Below are 17,871 nucleotides of genomic sequence, written 5' to 3' on the forward strand. Positions count from 1 at the left end.
CGCTATTCAATCGATAACATTTCATGACATAATCCCGAACAAATATACCGCCGACAGTACTCGCACTAACGGAGTTTTCTGCAATCTGGACTATATTAAGAAGTTTCAAGATACAAGCAAAACACTAAATATCTGATACACAAAATGTCACTTACCATACTGTTCCAAGATCGCCAGCTCACTCCAGAACCAGCGCATAGGCTCGTGTGGCAGCAGGCCGCAAAGGGGCAGCGCCCACTGTGGGATTTTGTGGTTCGCGACCACTAGGCTAGGCATCATCGAAGCTATGTATAGGACTGTTGCGACGGTTACTGTGTATTGGGCTGCGAAATAATTGTTATGTTTTTTAAACAAGTTTTTATTGTAAGTAATCTAAATATATAAAAGGAAAAGGTGACTGACTGACTGATCTATCAACGCACAGCGCAATCTTCTGGACAGATCGGGCTGAAATTTGGCATGCAGATAGCTATTATGATGTAGGCATCCGCTAAGAAAGGATTTTTGAAAGTTCAACACAGTTTGAAATTTGTGTAGTCCACGCGGACGAAGTCGCGAGCATAAGCTAGTATTATTTAAAAAGGCTTCTTTCTAATGCTGATTTTAAAATTACAATGATCTAACAGCCGCACTCAGAGTCGCTAATCGTTACTTAAGATTGAGTTAAATCGAGACAGATTTATGAGAGCTCTGTTTCGTTTTAACTAAACTTTAGTAACGATTAAGCAACTCTGAGTGCGGCTGTTAATATGTAAAAAGAAAAGTCCTAATACACTGACTAACTCATCAACGCCCAGCCCAATCCCTTGGACCTAGAAAGTTGAAACGCAACACACAGAGATTCCCGTTATAATGTAGGCAAGGAATAAGGCCGGATTTATCAGGGATTCCCACGGGATAGGCATAAAGAAGATTTATTCGAAGCAGCAGGTGGTCGCCAGTTTTTAATAATTGCTCTAATTTTCCAGGATAAAAAGTATCCTTTATGCTTCTCTGAGATGCAAGCTATCCCTGTACCAAAATTCCGTCAGCAACGGTTAAACAGATGGGCTGTGAAAACTAGCAGACAGACATATAGACAGACAAATTGATACACTTTCGCAATATTAGTATAGATTGTTGGAAAAAATATAAATTAGTAGTATTATGATGAAGCACACTTATTGAAATGAATGCATAGCAAGATGGCGGCCAGATAAACGCCATCTATTGGTACAGAATAGATATAAAATGACTTACTGCTCTTAACGAAGTAGCTCCCAGCGTAAGCGATGGACACAATGCTGGTGAAATGCAGGATGAGCACCGTGAATATCATCCCGGGCTGAGAGTGCGGGATGTAGGGGTACTCGGAGACGGTCAGTAGTGTGGCGCCGACCGCACTGTACACTAGCCCGGCCGGCAGCACGTTGAGGAAGTGCGAGACGTTGAGGACGGTGTGCGATACTCCCACCATTCTTATCAACTCCTGCGGAAGAGTTACATAGTGAAAATCATCCCGGGCTGAGAGTGCGGGATGTAGGGGTACTCGGAGACGGTCAGTAGTGTGGCGCCGACCGCACTGTACACTAGCCCGGCCGGCAGCACGTTGAGGAAGTGCGAGACGTTGAGGACGGTGTGCGATACTCCCACCATTCTTATCAACTCCTGCGGAAGAGTTACATCGTGAATATCATCCCGGGCTGAGAGTGCGGGATGTAGGGGTACTCGGAGACGGTCAGTAGTGTGGCGCCGACCGCACTGTACACTAGCCCGGCCGGCAGCACGTTGAGGAAGTGCGAGACGTTGAGGACGGTGTGCGATACTCCCACCATTCTTATCAACTCCTGCGGAAGAGTTACATCGTGAATATCGTCCCGGGCTGAGAGTGCGGGATGTAGGGGTACTCGGAGACGGTCAGTAGTGTGGCGCCGACCGCACTGTACACTAGCCCGGCCGGCAGCACGTTGAGGAAGTGCGAGACGTTGAGGACGGTGTGCGATACTCCCACCATTCTTATCAACTCCTGCGGAAGAGTTACATCGTGAATATCATCCCGGGCTGAGAGTGCGGGATGTAGGGGTACTCGGAGACGGTCAGTAGTGTGGCGCCGACCGCACTGTACACTAGCCCGGCCGGCAGCACGTTGAGGAAGTGCGAGACGTTGAGGACGGTGTGCGATACTCCCACCATTCTTATCAACTCCTGCGGAAGAGTTACATAGTGAAAATCATCCCGGGCTGAGAGTGCGGGATGTAGGGGTACTCGGAGACGGTCAGTAGTGTGGCGCCGACCGCACTGTACACTAGCCCGGCCGGCAGCACGTTGAGGAAGTGCGAGACGTTGAGGACGGTGTGCGATACTCCCACCATTCTTATCAACTCCTGCGGAAGAGTTACATCGTGGATGTAGGGGTCCCCAGTAACGGTAAGTAACTTATATCCCATCATCACCAGTGGCGAGCAGGTCATAGAGGCGTAAATGCACTGCTTACCCCAGTTGTAATAGCTCAATGCATATTTTTCCTATATGACCTGCCAGTAAACATGTTTCTACCTAACTAATGCCTACCCTGGCTTCAAACACTGTGCACGCCACTGATCATCACCAATCATTAACCTGCATCCTGAACCTGACGCGTTCGCGAATTGAGTCCCTGTGAAAAAGGGAACATGGGTTCGAAACTAGTTGGGCTAATGTCGACTAAATACGTGAGTAAAGCCGGTTTCTTCTATATATTTACAACCTGTATCCCATTGATCACGTGTCACTAACCTGTATCACATCTCATTGATCATCACCTGTATGAATTGTACATCGTTTATATTTGTCACTAACATGTATCCCGTTCATCATCACCTGTCACTAACATGTATCCCGTTCATCATCACCTGTCACTAACATGTATCCCGTTCATCATCGCCTGTCACTAACCTGTATCCCGTTGATCCTGTAGCATAGGGTGGGCAGCACTTTGCATATTATGTACATTATCACGTCGTTCTGCGCTGTGCGCACGAACGGGAAGTCTTGGATCATCACCCTCTGCCACTGACCAACTCCTGTCACTAACCTGTATCCCGTTGATTCTCTCCTCCAGCAGCCGCGCCATGAGAAACACAAACACCAGCAGTAGAGACAGGCAACATAGAGTGGGCAGCACTTTGCATATGTACATTATCACGTCGTTCTGCGCTGTGCGAATGAACGGGAAGTCTTGGATCATCACCCTCTGCAAAACACATACATTTTAGAAATATATTTTATGCCGAGGATGAATAATAAAAACGATATGCGTTTGTAGGTTATATAGTGAAATTGTGGTGCTGATTATAAGTCCATTTTCAAATTAAAGATGACGAACGTTAGAGCGGTTACGCACTTCATCCGATCCGAGTCTTGTATGGGAGCTAATGACGTATGTCGTAGATAATCGCTGGTATTCACGAATGACGGATAGAACTTGGATGCCGAAAGTGGAGTGCGTAATCGCCGTTATTCTGAATTGACAAGAGTGTCGTGTACGTAGTTTAATTACAAAAATTACGTCCATTTTCAAATTAAAGATGACCGATGTTATATTTTTTTGGAATTGGGTATTTGACTACATCAAAAATAAATTAATTCTCAGATTTTATTTATTTTTATTTTTATTTTATTTATTAGGAACACACACAATACATTAAGTGATTACTGATTATTAAATAGAGGGTCTTCCAAAATACGTAAAATCCACGCCCTTTGTTGGTTTTAAGTGTAATAACCATTTTAAATTATCGATTAAACTAAAAAAAGCACAGCAAATGATTGTGACGTCACACACCGGTATTTCATAGAATCTCGCATACTAAGCGCGCGTTATATGACGTTGGATCAAAAGTTACTGATTTGACTAGTTGTCAAATACCGTATTGTTAAAGGTATCGTTATATGGAGTAGTATACATGCGCGGTCAATCGGAGTGTTGATACGAAAATGGCACCGATTCTAAGCACAACCTAATTTTAGAGTATTCGCACCCTCTTCTTACTATTGTAATATGAAAAGGACAGAAGCAGTTTTCATTTCTAAACTTAATTTTTAGATGGTAAAACCCGTGACTTTAGCATGCAGTCGCGGACCTACTGTTTAAATTTGTATTGTGCACTAAAGTCAAAGTCAAAGTCAAATGATTTATTCAAAATAGGTAATAAATTACTCTTATTGATTGTCTGGTATAGTGTTAGATTTGTAAGATATAGTGGTGATAATTATAACGCAAACTTAAAACTAGCCCAGGTCTGAGAAGAGCCCACAACAAACTCAGCCGGGAACTAAACTAAACTAAAATTTAAGAGTCTTTAAATGTGAAAGTCATGTTCCGATCCTTTTTTAGCATTGTTAAAAAGAAAAGGATGCAGATACTCTAAATTTAGTTTAGAGTAAGATAAAGGAATCGGTGCCAATGTCTATTTTCAAATTAAAAATCTCTTTATTAAAAACAAAACAAAAAACACTGAGCATCACTGAATTCAAAATGAGCATCATTTTCATATTCACCAATTATTATATTATTTTGATGCGACGTTAAGTATATAAATTTAGTTATATACCTGTGGGACTTCCTTTTTCGTCACGAGCTCTATGTAACTTGAATCGATCGCCCATTGCAGCTTCATGAATTGTTCGTAAGTGGTGCCTGTAACAAGTCTCACTTGTAAGAATATCTCCTATATATAAAAATGAATCACTGAATGTGTTGCTGATCGCAAATCTCGAGAACAGCTGAACCGATTTCGCTAATTATTTTTTTATAATATTCCTTGAAGCACGGGGATGGGTATACAGAGAGAAATTTATTAAAAAAATCCTGAAAAAGAATCAACTGTTAGGCAGAACAAAGTTCGCCGGGGCAGCTAGTACAAGCTAAAAATTTATATAGCTCACCGATTTAGGAAATAAGCAGAGAAGTTCCAGCCATTGGACTATAGCTGTTATACACATTCTTAGCACAAGCTTTACGCTTAGGAGAAGAGACAGAACCCTCGGTGCACGAGTCTGACTCGCACTTGGCCGGTTTTTTATATTTTTAGAGGGTATCATCCATACTAATATTATAAATGCGAAAGTGTGTCTGTCTGTCCGTCTGTTAGTTGTAGGTATAGTGCAATCAATATGAACTGGCGTGTTTCCATTTGAGACCGTCATTAGCAATAACAGTATGGTTAAGTCTTGGCTGGTGAATTCAAAAGTATCGACACTGGTTGGTTTGCAAGAAAATATATAAAGTTCTGGCTGGCTCCTGTAAAAATGAATGGGGTCTATGAGTGTTTGGTTTATTACCCCTATTGTTTACGTGGCATGTCAAATGTAATCCTATTGTTATTGTTAATGACGGTCTCAAGTGGAAACACGCCAGTTAATATTGAATGCACTATACATAGAGGTTATTGCTTAAGTCTCTCGTACTTACCAAAATAGTCAAACGGCATCAAAATTTGCCTTTCCGATTCAAACGTCTGTGTATGAAAATCCTTTTTCATGCGTATTGTGTACTGCAACTTTTTGGGCCAGGTTGTTGTCATATTCTAAAACAGAGGGCAGGTTATTAAACTTTAGTCAAATATAGTTCTTGCATTTCACTACGGGTAGCTCATGCTTGTGTTTAAATCGTATAAGTATAAGTTAGGAAACACGCCAGTTCATATTGATTGCACTATACCTACAACTAATGTGACGTTGTAAATTTTGAACTACTAACTAGCGTTTCGCTTTTAATAAAAATCTATTTTGTTCAAAGTATGTTGGTGCCACCTAGCATCAAGGTGCAGAACTACGCGTGGGTCGATGTTCAGAGTTCATTCGAGCCACAATAGATGGCGTTTGCTTCGTTGTCAATTGTCGTAAAAATAAAACAAAATAATTAAATAAAACCATAATATCATTTGTTTATTGTTAAGTCATTAACAAAACGGTTCTTATAATATATCCTTAGGTTCCGCAAATATTCAAAAATGAATTGGCTTCATGATCAAACTAACTGAGAGCGGCCACACTCGGGTTGCGTCTGGCAACACCGATTGGTGAGATTTAGAATTTTTCTGGAGTCAACATGTGAAGACGAATTTTTTCGTTCCAGGAAAATCTCACTCTTTTTCGCCCATGGCTTCGCCTGGGAAAATACAATAGTTATAAATTTAGTCATCCTAACGTATTTCAATGTTTCATCAATTATGGTGAGTGAAAAATCAAGTAATGTGGATTCGACAAAATGGCGGTTTGGTTAGAGAAAATCCTAATTTCATGATTTCCCTTTCAGTTCCAGTTACTTTACCTTCCCAAATAAATGAGGATAATGGGTTGTGGGTGGACTCCTGAAAACCATTGGTGGCCAGGAGTTCAATAGGTGAGTTGTGTTTGATCGGGAAAATTCCACGTGTCGAAATTTTCACACAGCACAAATTATAATCTTGTTTTTCTTTGTTACAGGGTTTCCGTTTTAGTTTTCCGTTTGCGTTTCCGTTTTTAGTTTTCGGTTTTCGTATTTATTTCTTTTGCACATTCACGTTGGCAACTTAATTTCTATGGATAAGACTTGGTGAAAATCTTTGTAATGAAACATTTCGGTTGTGAAGAATCAAATAAATTGAGTTTTGGATCTTGGCCGATGCCGTCCAGCTACATTGCAGTCTTCGCACCTACAAGTAAGCAAATGTTTGTATCCTGGAACAGTTTAGTGAACCTTCTTAGTGTATGTGTACAGTAAGAACCCTGTCTTTACTACTGAGCTTTTATTTTGAAACAATTTTATGAATTTTACTGTGTCATTGTCTATTCCATGCCAATGGCATCTTAAATTTAAAACATAGATTTTATGTACTATCTACCTAAGGCATTCTAATGTATCTAAATTAAGTCTTGGCATTAAGCTAGAATAACTAAGCATTATTAGCCATCACTATGTATTAAGCGACCCCGGTAAAAGTTACATTAAAAACAATTTTGCCTAACATCTAGCAAATTTCATTTATAACACCTCATATACATTACAAGGGAGTCGACGGCTAGCTTCTATTCTTTACTAGGTAGATAGATCAAGTAAAGTAAATTATTATTTTCCTCTAATCTTTGTAAGGTGGTAGATTATTCCGTATCCGGGTATATTTCCATTCCGCCCAATTTACCACCCTTACAAATGGCGCCCGAACGTTTTTTTTATATAGTTATTTCTGTATATTTTGAGAAATTTTGTAAATTTTATGAAATGTACTCCGCTGATTGTACAATTTTCTAAGTAGTGACACATTGCAAAGAGCACTAAGCTGTTTTTATGGTTAACTAACTAAATAATAACTAATAGTTAGAAATTTTGTTTGATAGTTTAAGTAATTTTCTGAGTATAGTCCAACATTGGTTTTTTTTTCTTATTTAATTAACACATTATAAATGGTGCTTATGCCGTTTAATTATGTTATCGACTTACCTTGGAGGTGTATAAGTGAATGTTTGCCTTCAGTTTAGTAATAAACATTGCTTAACTGAGTTGTTGTTGGGTATTGCTTTCAATAGTAAGTACATCTTATGTTTGAAAATTCCGGTAACTTAGTATAATTAAAGTTTTGAAACGCTATGTGCCGTTAACTAGTTACACACATACATTTATAAATACTAAGAGTTACAACTTGTGAAACTAAATATATAAACTATATTCAGAGATTACATTAAGTTCAAGTATGAAGTTATGAACAATTTTTTTTTTCAGTGACTTGATACTTCATTATTTTGTTGAAATTTTGTTTAGAGCTGTGTTAAGGTTATGATAAAAGCTACTTCACACACAAAACATGTTAAGTTTAATTGAATGCTGGTAGTTTAAAGTGACATTTAGAAACAGATTTTGTTGTATTTTAGGTTATGTGTTAAAAGTGTAAAGTAACAGTCATCAAACCATTGCACAATCTCTTTGTTTTTTTTTAAAGATAATATGCTATTCAGAGTTCATTGCAACTTTGTTGCCTGTTTACTTTTGTAATTGTAAAGGTTGTAACACACTGTGTACTCATAAAGGTGATACTGCACCTTACAATCATTTATTCAATTTTGGGAAGTTTTATTTTGTTATATTTTGTTTACTATAGTAATAATATGTGCTTGTATTATTAACAATATTTTGGAATAGGAACATAATTGATAAAATAGGTTAGGATAGACTTAAGAATATTGTTTTTGTTGTGTATTTTGCTTGTGTATATTTAATAGTTTAAATAACTTCTTTTGTGTTTGTGTTTAACCAATTTGTATAAGGCTAAACATAGACAGTTACACAAGCTCGATATTTTGTTAAATGTGTTTTGACTTAACACAATGGAACAGACTTTTGCCCAGTTTCATTCACTTTTGAAGGACGAATTGTGTTATGAGGTATCCATTCGTTCCGAAACTCCAGCACCTACAGTGCTAGGTTTAAAGAAACAGTTAAAACAATTAATTCAGGAAATTCCTTCTGAATCAATTTTAGAGACGGATTTCACTTCTGAAAGTGAGTTAGGGGTTATTACTAAAAAACTTCAAGACTTAGAAGATTTATTAAAAAAGTGTTCTGACACTAAAGATAGACATGCCCTCTGTAGGTCTAAAGCTTTAGCTTCACATTTGTACTTTAGAATTTTGAGAATACAGTGTTCCGAACTCAGCTTAATAAGTAGGAAGAGTGAATTACATACAAAGTTGCAGAGTTTGATTTCCAGATTAGATGCTGACAATGAGTCGTCTCACGACGAATCACTGGATTCCGAGAGTACCGCCGTTGACTGCACTGGTGATAAAAATGTTGCCAAGTGGAAGTTACATTTCAACGGACAGGGTGATCCGCGCAGTTTCATCGAACGCGTTGAGGAATATAAAAGATCTTATGGCGTTTCAGATGGAAAATTATTTGTTTCTGCATTTCATCTTTTTACAGGCCGAGCATTGTTATGGTACAGAGGCAACAAATGTCAAGTTTCGTCTTGGTCAGAATTGAGAACTTTATTTTTAGAGGAATTTGATGCAGTAGATTATGACTACAGGTTGCTAGGTGAAATTCGAGCAAGAACACAAGGCTCTGAAGAACCTGTGTCTATCTATTTCGCTGTAATGTTTGGCATGTTTTCAAGGTTGTCAACACCACTTTCCGAAGAACAAAAGTTACAAATTTTATTACATAATATTCGCCCTTTTTACTCAGAACAATTAGCTCTTGTTGACATTAAGTCTGTCGCAATGTTGAAGGAAAAGTGTCGCAAACTAGAGGCTGCGAGGCAGCGTTCCGCCTTATTTTCTGAGCCTACTAACAGTAAGGCAACTTTAAGTTCAGAGTTTGCTTACAAACAAGTGACAAAACAGATAAACACACTTTCAGTCACACCTGCACCTAAGGTTGATACAAGTAAAGGCACTGATTTTTCGAAAACAAATAAACAACTATGTTACAAGTGCGGCAAGGGTAACCATTCCTTTAAATTTTGCAGGACAGTTCCGAAATTTATTAGATGTTTTTCGTGTGGACGTCAGAACTTTACAGTAAAGACATGTCCAAGTTGTAGTAAAAAGGCGATTAGTAAACCCGCTCCGGACAAAAATTCAAAAAACTAATTAGTAAGAACTGTGCAGAGACACAAGTAAAGAACTTGGTCATTAACAACAAAACATCCCTTTTACCTGACACAGTTCTGTATTCAGTGGATAAACGAGACTTTAGGCCACATTTAAAGGTTTTTGTTGACGGTTTTGAGATTACAGGTTTACTAGATTCCGGTGCTTGCGCGTCAATTTTGGGTAACCAGGCGCACAAGGTTTTTTTGAGATTCGGTTATAAATTGCATAGCAGTATTGATACCACATTTTCAGTGGCAAATGGAGACAAACTTGATTGTATGGGTTATATGTTTATTCCGATTACTTATAATTCCGTAACTCACATAATAAAATTTTTTGTAGTACCCTCTATAATAGCGGATGTTATTTTTGGCTGTGACTTTTGGAAAACATTTCAGTTAGCCCCTGGCATTTTTGATAATTTAGAATTAATTAAGGCACCTTCTCAATTTTACAATATTTGTGCGATTGATAATAAACAAATTCATACCATCACTTCTTTTGAAAACTTATCATCTCAACAGAAAGAATTAGCCCAGTCTGTAGTAAATAAATTTTTAGATATTTCTTCAGAGAAAATTGGATTGGGTAGAACAAAATTAATTGAACATGTTATTGACACCGGTGATGCCTTGCCAATAAAAATAAAACAATATCCACTTTCTCCCGAAAAGAAGGAAGCTTTAAGTAAAGAGTTAGATAGGATGCTGGAAATGGACGTAGTTACTCCGAGTGAAAGCCCTTGGAATAACCCAGCAATTTTAGTGAAAAAGGCAAATGGAGACTGGAGATTTTGCCTAGATTGCAGGAAATTAAATTCAGTGACAAAGGGGGATTCATACTCAATACCGTACATTCCACAAATTCTAGATAGCTTGAAAGAGGCAAGGTTTTTATCATCGATTGATTTAAGTTCAAGTTTCTGGCAAATTCCGTTAGCTAACGACTCTCAGGAAAAAACCAGTTTTACAGTTCCTGGTAGAGGGTTATTCAAATTTAAAGTCATGCCGTTTGGCCTATGCGGTGCACCAGCACGACAGCAGAGGTTAATGGACCAGTTATTTAATCAAAATTTTTGTAGTGATATTGAAAATGGAATAGTATTTTGTTATATAGATGATATTGTTATTTGTTCTGCTGATTTCGAAACCCATTTAATTTTATTAAACAGAGTTCTGGATAAACTAAAAATGGCTCAACTATCCATAAATTTTGATAAATGTAATTTTTTTAGAAACTCTTTGAAATATTTAGGGTATATAGTGGATGAATTTGGTTTACGCACAGATCCTGGAAAAGTTGCCGCAGTTTTGAACTTTCCGACCCCAAAAACTGCACAGGAGGTAAAGATTTTCCTAGGCACTTGTTCTTGGTACAGGCGCTTTATTAGGAATTTTTCAACCATCGCTGCACCACTCAATAGACTAACGAGTAAAGGAAAGAACGCACCTAAATTTGAGTGGAGCGAACAGGCAGAGGTAGCATTTAATACATTGAAGAATGCGTTGGTAACCGCACCTGTTCTTGCGGTACCGAATTTTGAAAAACCATTCAAAATACATTGTGATGCTTCTGCATATGGTGTTGGCGGTATGCTAACGCAAGAAACCGATGGTTGCGATCATCCCATTGCGTATGTCAGTAGGAGCCTAAATAAAAACGAAAGGAATTACAGCGCGACGGAACGCGAGGCTCTAGCTGTGATTTTTGCAGTGGAGAAATTTCAGGCTTATTTTGGTTCCAAGCCAGTCACAATTATCACAGACCATGCATCCCTAAAGTGGTTCTTAAATTTAGAAAATCCCTCAGGACGACTCGCCAGATGGGGTTGTAGATTATCACAGTATAATTTTGTTATCGAACATAGGAAGGGTTGTGATAATGTAGTTCCGGATACCTTGTCGAGACTCATACACGTAGATGTAGTTGGTGATCGTGATGATAACTCTAGTCAACAAGTTTTGGTAGATGACTGGTATGACAAAACATTTAATGGCTGTAAAATCAATCCAGCAAATTTTCCGAATTTTTGTATTTTGAACGATAAACTATATCGTTACAGTAAATGTAAATACCAGCTTCTCAGTGAGTTCGACTGGAAAGAGGTAGTCCACAAGAACGACATCCTTAGAATTATGCAACAAAACCATGCAGATGCAACTGCAGGTCATTTTGGTGTGTTCAAAACTCATCACGTGTTGTTGTCATATTCTAAAACAGAGGGCAGGTTATTAAACTTTAGTCAAATATAGTTCTTGCATTTCACTACGGGTAGCTCATGCTTGTGTTTAAATCGTATAAGTATAAGTAAGGTAAAGTAAATGTGTGCGTTTGCGAGCGCTTGCTCGCGACTGATTGGTCCGCATGCACGCACACTTCCGCAATTCCCACGTATACGACGTAACCACAAGTAAAGTTCACTCGCCTTCGTAAATTGCAAGAACTGTACCAAGAAAAATAAAGCGTAATAAATAATTTGAAGGCACCCTAAGGTTCAAAGTCCCCAATTCGGAGATCGAAGATGTGTCATCTTGTGATCCAATCATTTATCAGACTATATAATCTGACTAGCTGATGCGACTTCGTCCGCGTGGATTCAGGTTTTTAAAAATCCCGACTTTGAATTTTTGAGATAAAAAGTAGCCTATATATCTACTCTGAAACTACTGAATAGTGGTCAAGCGTGAGCCTATAATGAATTTAAAAAAACAGTTCTTAATAATTCTTTCTCCTTTAGAAAGCTACTTTACTAACAGACTTTAAAACAAGGAGGAGGTTCTCAATTCGACTGTATGTTTTTTTTTTGTATGTTTGTTACGCGATTTCTCCGCCAAATATTTAAACAGAGACATTTTTAAAAACCTAAATCTACGCAGACGAAATCGAGGGCATCATCAAATTTGGTAGGTGGATTTCATTTATTACGACCTTGGTTGTAGCGACCATTTACCTATAGCGACGTTAAATCTAAGTCCCTTGAATTTAAAGCATACTTTAGTACAAAATTCATGTGGCTATAGCGACTTTGGATGTACTGCGGAGTTCGGGTGTAGCGACTTTTTTAATGAATCATTTGTAACAAATTCCTAGTAATCCCATGCAGATATATCGACTGGAGTCGGCCGCCAAAGACACAAAGATTTCTTTCTTTCACAAACATTTCTTATGTTTTGTTTACATCCACACAGATGGTCAGCAAGTGTGGAGACCTTTACCTTTCGTTTATAGATATCAGCTAAGAAGGTAGGCGCAAAAAAATAATTGAAGCAAACTAATATCCTACACATTTTTTAAATGTACCATGTACCAGTGAATAACTGTGTTCAAATATTTTCAATAATAAATGAATATAAACTATACGTCATGTGTACGTGTCTGTATCTCTTTTCCTTTGCCTGTAACGACTTCCGGATATAACGACGAAAATGTAGTGGTTCCTTCATCGTCGTTATACCCGAAAACCACTGTATTTCTAACTAACTAAAACTGTTTAATATTATTGGCCGCATGTGAATTGAGTATAGACCATGCGTACGGTGTCGCATCGCCAAAGCCGTGGCTCTATGGCAAAGTCGACCTTCTATTTTACATTTCACGCATCACCTAACATATACCTACATTGGATAGATTACATATATAATTTCAGTGTACAGTTGCCTAATGACTACCACTTTCAGTACTGAATGCTATTGACACTAATGTAGTTCGAGTTACTTGTAACTGGAAACAAAATGTCCTACTGATTATAACGAATTCTTGGTATAGTTTAAAAGAGCACATTTTTAGGGTTCTGTACTTCAAAAGGAAAAAACCGGCCAAGTGCGAGTCTGTCTGTCTGTCTGTCAGCTTTTAACGGCCCAACAGTTAAACCGATTTTGATGAAATTTGGTACAGAGTTAGCTTACATCCCGGGGAAAGACAAAGACACAACAGGCTACTTATTATCCTGGAAATTCAAAGAGAAAAAAAAGGATTCTCAAAGATTCATCCGTTTAACTGATTTACATGGAATTTGGTACAACTACAGAAGTAGCTTGCGTCCCGGAAATTGACAAAAAACTTTTTTTCCTAGAAAACCAGAGTTCCCACGGGATTTTTAAAAACCTAAATCCACGCGGACGAAGTCGCGGGCATCCTTTAGTCTATATATAAAAATGAATCTCTGAATGTGTTGCTGATCGCAAATCTCGAGAACAGCTGAACCGATTTAGCTAATTCTTCATTTATAATATTCCTTGAAGTACGAGGACGGTTCTTACGGAGAAAAATTTAAAAAATTGCCTGAAAAAGAATCGACTGTTAGGCGGTACGAAGTTCGCTGGGGAGCTAGTAGTAAATAAATAAACTGTAACTGACGAATAAAGACTATAAGGCCGATATCTGGTATAAAAACTGCTAAAAAATCAAATTTATTCTCCAGTTGAACATGTTTGACGATTGAAAAACAGGCCCTAAATGAGATGAACATGTTTCTTACCGGAAATATAACAATTGCATCATTTTCATCCATGGTCTCTGCCAATACAGTGATGTCAGATTCATTAGCAAAGGCTCTGTAGTACTTATCATTCCACTGGGCTCCTGAAAAGAAAAAATAAAGTAAAATTATTCTTAAACTTGTTCATAATAAAAAGAACCAGAGAACAGTAACTTTCGTTAATTTTTAGGGTTCCGTATCTCAAAAAGAAATAGGATCACTTCGTTGTATGTCTGTCCATCGTGTCTGCCAAGAAAACCTATAGGGTACTTTCCGTTGACCTGGAATCGTGAAATTCGACAGGTAGGTAGATCTTCTAGCACAAGTAAAGGAATAAATCCGAAAATCGTGAATTTGTGGTTACATCACCAAAAAAAAACTATACCAAGTGGGACAATATGAAAGAGCTTTACCTGCACATTTTAAAACGGATTTTAAAAGTGCACATGTGTTAGCACACACTTGTGCGCTTTCTATTCTTTCTACGACTAATCTCTGTGGAGATTGGCCGTCATGACCTAGTCTGTGGGGGGGAACACTTTTTTAGATTACATTTATTAAAATAAATGTAGGTAGTACGTACCTTCAGTGAGATTTCGTAAAGACAGCTGTTGACCAACTTTTTGCATAAGCTTATTAGTTAAATCAGTTGCAGGTGTGTAGTATACTTTTCCAAGACTGTCTCGGGACGCCAAAGTTACTGGTTCCTAAAAAAAAAAACATTTTTCTGAGACATTTTCTTTATATTTACTGTGGTGGCAAGAAATAGAGACACTCATTCATATATTGTTTTCCCGTTTGTTCTGACGTCAGCTTCTTTAGGTATACAAGGTACAAGGAACCACAAGCTTAATTCAGTCTCATCATCATCAACCGATAGACATCCACTGCTGGACATAGGTCTCTCATAGGGACTTCCACACGCCACGGTCTTACGCGGCCAGAATCCAGCGGCTCCCAGCGACTCGTCTGATGTCGTCCGTCCACCTAGTTGGGAGTCTTCCAACGCTGTGCCTTCCGGTGTGAGGTCACTATTCCAGCACCTTGACACCCCAACGTCTATAAGATTTCCGAACTATGTGCATGCCCATTGCCACTTCAGCTTCGTACCCGAACCTGTTGAGCTATGTTGGTGACTCTAGTCGTCCTACAGATCTCCTCATTTTTGATTTGCATAAATGAAACTCCGAGCATAGCTCTCTCCATCGCCTGCTGAATGACTGAACTTTCTTATGAGGCCCATAGGTAGCTACCATGTCTCGGATCCATATACCATAACTGGCAACACTGGCGTGTAGAAGTACCTAAGACACGCCACACAATTCACTATAATTCATCAAATAAACAAATTTGTATGGTACAATGCTACCAAGGCTGCGCTTAAGTACCAACCGCATCCTGAACATGTTTGCGAGCAAGATGGACTCACCAAAGGAATGACATTTCACAAGTAAGAAAATCTGCTTGAGCGAGAGGGACTGAGGGGGCCACGCTAGTTGCAAATGTGGACATATCTGTGGTCTACTAACAAATTGAGCCATAGTTGCTTTGAATGAAAAGATTTTATTTACATTTATTATTATAATGTGCAGTGTGCAATATGCACTGCCCACATTCCTCAAATTAAGGTTGTAGTAAAAGTAAGCTTTTCCTTAGTAGTAGGTGAAAGTAATTCCTGATGTCCAAATAAATACATGCAGCTTCTAAAGCATCAAGTTTTGAAAGCATTCCTAATTCCTAAGTAGAGAATCTGATCATGATTGTTCTTTTGTCTCTGAAAACCAAAGAGTTCCCACAGGATTTTAAAAAGTTTTGCATGTGGAAAGGTGTAGTCCCTTTTTCCTTATCTTGAAGAAAAGGTAAACAAGTGTCTCGCAAATTGCTAATGCGCGCGGCCGTCAGCACTAGACTGAAGTTTCGAGCTGATGGTATATTTTTACTTCAGCTGACGTCAAAATGACGTCATTTCGATGTTAATGAGACATGGTTCCAGCGCTATAGCAATTTGCGGGACTGATAGCTTCTCACTGAAATGTGTAAGAGGCGCACCATTTGCGGCACATACGACCTTGTTACTGTGTGAACTGACAACAAAATCATGATACAAGTAAAAACCTAATTCTAGAAGGTCTAAAGCACCGCGCCGGACAAATCGCGTCGCTTACGCTTTTCTCTGAGTAGGTTTCTATGATAATATGTTTATCTTTTAAGCAAACTAAGAAAAAAGCTACTAGTTATAGGAATTTTATTGGAAACTAGCTTAAGCTCGCGACTTCGTCCGCGTGGACTACACAAATTTCAAACCCCTATTTCACCCCCTTAGAAGTTGAATTTTCAAAAATCCTTTCTTAGCGGATGCCTACGTCATGATAACTATCTGCATACCAAATTTCAGCCCGATCCGTCCAGTAGTTTGAGCTGTTCGTTGATAGATCAGTCAGTCAGTCAGTCACCTTTTCCTTTTATATATTTAGATGACATTATGTTTTATCTAATCCATATAAATACATGAATGATAACAGCTGTGGTAGGTACTACTACTTAGATAAGGAGTGGTAGTGTAATAAAAAGTGAAAACTAGATTACAATACTCAGTACTATGGCAAAGTAAATCATTAATTATATTGATTGCCAAATACTTACTTTATTATGAATAACGAATTTTACCGAAGGAATTAAGTTCAACTCAAAGTAAAATTTGGATACAAAAATAATTGTAAAGAAGAGCACTGTGGACAATATTTCTACAGGAGTGTGGATGAATCTCCTGAGTCGCACCACTAGGTGCTTCCACATGAACACTTTCAAAGTCCCCTTCATATTAAAGGTTGACTTTTCACAATTGCACAGGATTTTTATACCTCATTTTAATGTTATCAACACTTGAATAACTTATATATAGGCACAGTTTAGTAAAACAGGCTTCCAGCCTCTAGAAAGGTGTGTCTTGGTATGGTTCCAAGTATGACTCAGAAAAAAGAAATATTGATTGATGGCAATCTGCCAAATACTTACTGTATTCAGAACGTTAAACTTTTCCGATTGATGAGATTTCGGCACTGGATAGATGTAAGGTTTGAGTGCGAAAAGGATCGCAAAGAAGAGCACTGGCGATAATATTTCTACAGGCGTGTGGATGAATCGCTTCAGACGCACCACTAGATGCTTCCACATCAACACTTTTAGAGTCCCCTTCATTTTTAAAGGTTGATTTATTGTAACTTTATTTAATGTTCAACACAATTGAATAATATAAAGCCGGAACGGCATAATCTCACTTCGAGTTCCAAGAATTGTCCGCGCCCAACAATAACAAAGTATGTTTGGCTAATAATTAGTAATTACATTGTTTGAATTTGGAATTTGTTTACGATTTTATTGTCACGAAACAAAACATATTTATGGTTATTCTCCCATGGCTGGGTACAGTTTTGGGAAAATCTATGCTATCAATGGAATTTAATATAATTGCACATATTATTATGTCTGAAATAACTATTACAGCGATAACAATTAATGTGAAACAAGTTAAATTACAAGTTAGCCAGCGAACATCAAACTTTTTTTACACCACCGACCAAAAAAAGGTTATACCATAAGTCTCAACTCTCAAGTGACACATGACAGCTGACAATGTCAGTGTGAGTGACACTTGACAGTCTAAAGATAAAAATATAAACAGACCAAACAGACCTAATAAATACCTGTAAAACAGACGATCCACTTTAGTTAGAGATTGGTTGGCACTGGCAGTTGTTGTCATGTTGTTGTTGGATCCAACATCCAACCAAGTTTATCGG

General features: G+C 38.2%; 1 protein-coding gene across 1 annotated transcript in view; it reads right to left on the minus strand.

The window, feature by feature from the left end:
- LOC117991937 (phospholipid-transporting ATPase ABCA3-like) overlaps positions 1–17,659 on the minus strand; it is a 47,166-nt gene extending 29,507 nt beyond the window's left edge. The window contains exons 1-8 of the mRNA XM_034979578.2: positions 17,087–17,659; positions 14,655–14,778; positions 14,072–14,175; positions 5,432–5,546; positions 4,572–4,657; positions 3,053–3,211; positions 1,240–1,468; positions 156–323 (exon numbers count right to left, since the gene is read on the minus strand). Of these exons, the coding sequence (XP_034835469.2) occupies positions 156–323; positions 1,240–1,468; positions 3,053–3,211; positions 4,572–4,657; positions 5,432–5,546; positions 14,072–14,175; positions 14,655–14,778; positions 17,087–17,269 (1,168 nt within the window). The 5' untranslated portion in view covers positions 17,270–17,659. The remainder of the gene's footprint in view (positions 1–155; positions 324–1,239; positions 1,469–3,052; positions 3,212–4,571; positions 4,658–5,431; positions 5,547–14,071; positions 14,176–14,654; positions 14,779–17,086) is intronic.
- Between the last annotated feature and the right edge of the window lie 212 nt (positions 17,660–17,871).

This window comes from Maniola hyperantus, chromosome 20 (assembly GCF_902806685.2).
Source record: "Maniola hyperantus chromosome 20, iAphHyp1.2, whole genome shotgun sequence".
Taxonomy (NCBI): domain Eukaryota; kingdom Metazoa; phylum Arthropoda; class Insecta; order Lepidoptera; family Nymphalidae; genus Maniola; species Maniola hyperantus.